The 7,259-nt window shown below is 31.9% G+C and overlaps 1 protein-coding gene across 1 annotated transcript; it reads left to right on the top strand.

Annotated features, from left to right (window-relative positions):
• Positions 1–1,218: 1,218 nt before the first annotated feature.
• LOC119833301 (glycine N-methyltransferase) lies at positions 1,219–7,176 on the top strand. Its single transcript, XM_038357284.1, has 6 exons — positions 1,219–1,372; positions 3,476–3,693; positions 5,324–5,451; positions 5,624–5,883; positions 6,243–6,358; positions 6,972–7,176. The coding sequence occupies exons 2-6, from the start codon at positions 3,485–3,487 to the stop codon at positions 7,132–7,134; spliced, it is 876 nt and encodes a 291-aa protein (XP_038213212.1). The 5' UTR covers positions 1,219–1,372; positions 3,476–3,484; the 3' UTR covers positions 7,135–7,176.
• The last annotated feature ends 83 nt before the right edge of the window (positions 7,177–7,259 follow it).

Genomic DNA, 7,259 nt, shown 5'->3' with positions numbered 1-7,259 from the left:
AGTAATAAATGTTATTTGCAGTTAACAATTTTCTTTTTTCTTTATTACAATATTTATGGCAAGACTAGGTATTTATGGGATCAACTATGAAATATAAGTTGGAATGGGAAATTAAAGGGTGTATAAGCAAGTAGTGCTGCACTATTCACATCGCCGAACGAAAAAAAAAGTTTGAAGTATAGTGAGGTTCCATATTAAATGTGTTTTAGTTAGTTCCGCTCCATGAATAAATTTTATTTGGCATAATACACTGTTGAACTCCTACTTCTACGTAGTTAATATCGTAAAAAGCTATTTCATGACTTAGCAACATTTTTACAATAATGTACTTCCCCTAAACATATTACAATTCAAGGTTACCATACGCAAATATCTGTCCCAAAAAAATAAGATCTTTAATTTTTTCATCAATATCACAATAACATGACTAACAGTGATATGCGATAATATCGTATGAAAGATGATACAAGATACATCGCGTGTGGATAACAGTTTATCACCTCGCGGGTCAGACAAACATCTCGTTGTTTTTGCAAATGATAGCGTGATATCTAACCGTCGCACTGGAGCAGAAATAATTTTCTTGCCTAATTAATTTGGCACGCTTTTTACGTTACTAACCTAGCGTAAAGACTGAAAACTTTATAGTAGATATGTATAGTATGGCAGTTAATATATGCAAAATTTCCTTCACACAAATTTATACAATGCTGACCCGCGTGGTTTCACTTGCGGACGAACCCGCAAATGCAAAATAGAATCAAAAAGTTATAGATTTGAGAAAAAGAACAAAAAAAAGCATAAATTATTTATTTATCACTGAACTATATTAAGTTTCCCAAAAGCATTCGTTATACAATTAGATCCATTATGGCCGGGTCAGCTAGTAATATTATAAACTAGCTTTTGCCTGCGGCTACGCACGTGTTGAATTCGGTGTAAGACCCCCTTTTTTCTATGTTGTCTATTAAAAAAATAACATCAAAATCTGTACCGTAATTTTAAATATTAAGCATACAGACACAAAGACGGCGGAAAACGACTTTGTTTTATACTATGTCGTGATAAAAGTCTAATTATAAAGGCATGTTTTCTGAATAATTCAAACATAAGTGATAGAATGTGTCGGATATTAGAAAATACCGGAGAAAAACAGTGATAACGTATTACAGTAATTTTATAACGCTATGAACGCAAGGGATGAAAATTATTACATCATTCTCAATATGAGCGGCCGGTTTTTATAAACCATGCAATGTTTTTACATGTAGCAGACGCGAGACCGCGTTCGCATTAACCTGTAGTCTCGATATTACATCACCAGTGACGAATTTTGCTATAATATTCTCGTGAAACAATCATATTCACAGCTGTAAGTTGATTATTTGATCTTTTAAATACACATTTTATTATTCGCACGTTCTAATAGAGTTTAAAAAATATTGTTAAATTAATTTATAGTACAGTTATCGCATGGCAAGTACGTTATATGTAAATTATATTTAAGCATATTACAAGTTTAAAAAGTTCGTGATGGAATTCTTTTAAAATAATAGAATAACAGTTAGAAATGAAACAATGCTGGTACTATTTTTAATAAGCGATGAATAAAATAGAGTTGTCGTGGAAACTTCGTATTATCCTTATCAAATTATGAGAGAAAGTAATAAGTAACACACTTAGTATCTTTAAAAACAATATTAAAATCTTAGAAAACAAAATCTCCAACGATTAATATGATGTATATTATTGTGAAATACGTATAAATTATGTATTTGTTTTGTGACAGATAACTGTATCGATAACACCGATAGTTTTGATTTATTATGTGCAGTTTAGGTATTTTTATAATAAACACATTCTTTTACTAGGCATAATGCCAATAGAGTTCAATAGTCTTTTCCTATCGACCTAAAAAAAATGAAGCGGCTTTAGCCCTAGAACAGGATATTATGCTTTGTAGCGCTGTCCATATCATAATTACTAAATAACTTGGGGCATTAGATATATTTAATGCATGACTGTTTAAAATAATTCACTGCGTCAATGCAAACAAAACAGTATGTAGAGCTTTAAAACATCTTAATAGTCGGCTGTGCTCTTTTTTAATTGCCCTAGAGTGATCGCGATGTATAGCGCTGTTGTTATAGCGATATTATGCTCTTGAATCATGATAATGCAAATATACGACAGGAAAACACGCGACATCAATTCGATCTAGTATAATAACGATGTTTTGAACTTTTATATGTATTCTAATAAGACATTATTATTAAGAGATTTTGTTTTATTTAAACTGCCTACTAAAAGTGAACGAAGAAAAAAACGTATTCGTTAATCTCAGCGCTTTCGGAGAATGTATGCTATTGGTGTACGGTGTGCCCAAAAATTTATATAAAATAATACTATGGCACAATATGTATCACACTAATATTTACTAATGTGAAAGTTTGTTTGTTTGTATGTTTGTCCGCCAATCACGCTGAAACTGCAGAACGGATTTTGATGAAATTTGGTATACAGACAGGGTATGAGCTGACTTGGCTGATAGGATACTTTTGCTAAATGCTCCCTTGGGATCTTGATATCCAGGCGGAGCCGGGACGAGCGTTTAGTAATGCAATATATATAGGTAGCTCTTTATTACTTTACCGTGTAGGTGAAGATACCTAAACTAACTACTTAAAGCCTAACGTAAACTTTTATTTAGTCTAGACGTTACAAATAACTCGTAGTTACATTTTAATGATAGACATTAAACAATAAACACATAGATGAGATGGTAACCAAAAGTGTATGTCACATTCATTATTATGATTGATGACTATAAATAATTAATTGATATTAAGGAAGTTATTATCTGTGCTCTTAGACTCATCATATTAGTGTCGGTTAACAGCTAGCCGGTTTAATCTGGATTTTTTATCTAATAATTCTGTCGTTTAACAATATCAAAACATTATGTATTACGTCATACGAAATGTTATGAAGCAGCCACGTGTAGTGAGAACAAATTTCAAGGGAAATTTGTTGTTACTAATTTTATTGATGTATTATTGTAATCTCAAAAAAGATCCGTTTCTTGAGTTGAGTAAATTGATTATAATAACACTTTCCAACAAATATGAAATCCCTGTACTAAAATGCGAAAGTAACTTGTCTGTCTGTCTCTTTTTCACGCCTAATCCAAACCGATTCAGATTATTTTGGTACAGATATAGTATAAGAATCAAAAGAACATAGGATAGTTTTTAGAATGCTCGTTAAAATACCTAGGTACCAAAATGTAGAGGAGACAGAGATTGGTGGTACCCATTCTAATCTCTATGTAATATACTTACGATCGTATTATCCTCGTATAAAGGAGAAAGATTTGATCATATTGATTTTAAAAATCATTCCATCAACAGAAATCTAAATTATTCATAAGTATCTGAGTACATAACAATCTGTATTAGAAACTCTTGATTTCCAGTAGGCAAACATGGCAGCAGATAAGGTATTCCACTCCCGATCCCAGGGCATCCCTTCAGAGGGAGTCAAGGACCAGTACGCGGATGGTATAGCGGCTCGAATCTGGAAGAAGTACATTGGTGATAGCAACCAAAGAACCCAGAATTATAAGGACTTTCTTACTGGCATTTTGAGAAAACACGGCTGCTCTAACGTGCTAGATGCTGCATGTGGTACAGGGTAAGTTTTCCTAATAACAAACGAGCAAATTATGAGTTATATTTATTCTTTGAAAAAATAGCATAAACCACATTACCAATGTGGATTCGTAAGTAGTAGTATATCGTCCCTATTAGAAGAGTGAATAAACGCAATTCCTGTTTTTAATACCTGATGTATTTCCCCTATTTTCCTCTGAATAACTCCATAGTGTGAACTGTGTTGGTGTAAATCTTTTGATATATAACCGTACCAAACTAATGATTTACAAAATGCTGCACGCTTATAAAACGACAAGCTTTTCAGCTATCTATCTCAGTCTTACAATTTTAATTACGAAATCGAAGGTTTTCCAGATTCTAAAGCATTCAGTTACCTTACACAAAACCACACCTTTACAATTTATTTAATAAAAATGTTACTTCATTGGCTTGAATACAATATGGACTTTATCTGACCACCTTTTTTAATGGCTTCCAAATTACTAAACCTGGATTGATATTAGCTTCACCAGTTCAACCCCACTAATATTATAAACGCGAAAGTTTTCAAAAATGTGTGGATCTTCACGCAAATACCTAATATTCGGATCTGTATAAAATTGGTACAGGGATTCTATTATTCTACAGCTAAAATGTAGTCTATTTAGCCGAATACCTCGCACGTGAAGCCGCTGATTCCATCTAGTAGGTAATTATATACCTGAATGGATTGGAAATTAATCCATTGTCACAAAGTTGTCATTTTACGTATAATCTTGTTGTTGTATCATTTATCTCGCTAATATTTTTATTTGTACAGTCTTTGTTGATGTATGACGCAGTTATTAATTATGCTATATGTCGACCTAAAGGGTACGGGGTTTTATCAATAGATAATCTGTATACAATATGTTATATAACATTGCAAATGAAAACGATACACAATAATATAATATAATGTACGCCGATGTAAGTAAATTGTACGTTTAAAGCATTGCAAATCATTGGTGCTGGGTAGTCTGGAAGAAATCGCTGCATAGTGATATGACCACCAATGGCTGAAATGTATTTTCCGGTTTTTCAACATTGTAACATTTTCAGAGCAATAATTGTCTTTTTCATATAAATTGAAACAACAAGCAATGATGAAGACAATTTAAAAAATCAGAAAAAATTTCGTAAGAATTCAAATATATTCATAAACTTCGTAGCTAGCCATATCGTATATTATAAGTTATACTAATAATTCTGCTTTAAGAAAACAATCCAATATTAAAAGATAACATCCATTGTATAATTTAAAAATAATAATATTATTTTTTATCTCATTTTCTCGGTTAGCAATAGTTATGTTTTAAATATACCTATATATATACCTATACACATTATATAAATATGTATATGATGCTGCGAGATTATATGTTTTTATCATCGCTAGATTTATTCATAGTTTCTGTAATATACATATAGTATATAATACTTACATATTATTAAATAAGACGATAATATGCAATATTAATGCAAGGACCAACGGCATCTCATTTGTGTGTCGTCTTAAACTAGACTGGTTCATAAGGCCCTTAGATCCCACATTCTATTGTTTGTTGTCTATAAATGAGATTTTTTTTTTATATCACCATTATTCATAAACAATTTAATTCTTTTTCCAGTATAGATTCAATGATGCTAGTAGACGAAGGCTTCAAGGTGGTGTCGGTGGACGCATCAGACAAGATGCTGAAGCATGCACTCAAAGCGCGATGGGAGAAGAGAAAAGATCCCCGCTATGATGAGTGGGGTAAGTTTTTGTTTGATGTTTTCGTTACAAAACACTAAACAATAAAATATACAAGTATACGCAATATTGTAAATAATATAGAAGTTTTGAAGTTCCGCTCTATAAACTCTGTAGTTTTATGTTGAACTATTTGATCATAAATCAATCCTAATCTTGATCTAAACATTTTCAGTAATCGAAGAAGCCTCCTGGGAAACACTACCACAAGACATTGACTCATTTTTACCAGGCGCTAAATTTGACGCAGTGATTTGCTTAGGAAACTCTTTCGCCCATCTCCTAGATGAACATGAGGACCAAAGAACACAAAAGATGTGCTTAGAGAACTTCGCGAAAGTTCTGAAACCCGGAGGCCTATTGGTTATTGACCACAGGAATTATGATGCCATGATTGACAGCGGGGCTACACCAGGACATTCTATATACTATAACGTGAGCATAATATATATTGTATGAAATGGTGTTTTAAAATGTAATTGGGTTATAAAGCAAAGTAATACGTTACGCCTACGTTTCTTTAATGAGCAAATTACTAAAAAACGTATCGTTAAAAAATATACTCAGTAAAAAAAAACAAAAACACGCTTTAATGATAGATTAAGACAAACTCATTATATTATTATGTTCTTACCGATAACACAATAATTTCATATGCAAAAAGTTTAAATTTAATCTTGCCATTTATATGGTAGGGAATATTTTGAATAAATCATTATTACGCAAATCGCAAAGAGTTTGAAAGCTAATTTACATATTTTTAGAGTTCATTCAATAAACGTTTATAATTTCAGAGCAAGTATCCAGTTGATATCAAAACATCCGTGCTAGTGGTGCGCGGGAAACCTGAACTTGTCGCTTTGGACTACTGCATCTGCCCCACGGAGAACGGAGATGTCTCACAGAAGAGGTATTTATATATACGAAAAGTTACTTTTTGTTAAATACTAAAAAAATGATCAAACGTTTATCTTCTGTTATAATGATCAAAAATATAATAATAATTAGTTCAAATGATAATAATGACCTAACATTATGAAATTAGCGGCTAACTATATTTTGTTACCTCATTGATGTCTTGAGATTGCGAAATTACAAAAGAGCGCGAATTCGATAACATTACGCTAGAGCGTGTACAAGGCCCTTGTAGTTGGTCATTACAGTATTTTAAAATATTTTCAATAGCTAAATGCTCATCGAACTTTCTAAAATGGCAACATAGCTATTGGCCACAGTATTTGGACGTTTCATTTAGAAACAGAAGAGAGAAAAAAATCACATGAAACAGAGATCAGAGAAAATCTTTAATTCTATATCATTATCCTAACTCCTGATATTCAAATATAAATTTTTGTTTTCATGCAAAGCAGAACCGGTGTTAACGAATTACGCTTTAAATAATTATGTAACAACTTACAATTAATTTGAATTGTGTACTTGATTGTGTAATTGTGTACTTGATAAATGATATGTATTTTAAGATGCATAATGCTTTATATAAATCATTGCCTTGTTTATTTCAGCGAGTTTCGTCTCTGCTACTACCCGCACAAACTAAACAAATTCACACAGATGTTAGATGAGGCATTTAAAAACCGTGCGACACATGACATTTACGCAGACTTCAAGGAGCTGTCACAGGTGCCGGAGCCGGCGTATTACATCCACGTTATGAAGAAACTTTAGCTTGTAAATAGGTTAAATTTGTTAATAAAATTTTTGTTTTAATTTTATATTTTATTTCTAATCGAATAAAATTTAAAACAATCAAAAATTAAAAGAAAGGCTGAAAAGTATTTCATATTTCGTAT

This window comes from Zerene cesonia, chromosome 17, assembly GCF_012273895.1.
Source record: "Zerene cesonia ecotype Mississippi chromosome 17, Zerene_cesonia_1.1, whole genome shotgun sequence".
Classification (NCBI taxonomy): Eukaryota; Metazoa; Arthropoda; class Insecta; order Lepidoptera; family Pieridae; genus Zerene; species Zerene cesonia.
Note: the sequence above shows the minus strand (reverse complement) of the source record. Positions and strands in the feature narration are given on the sequence as shown.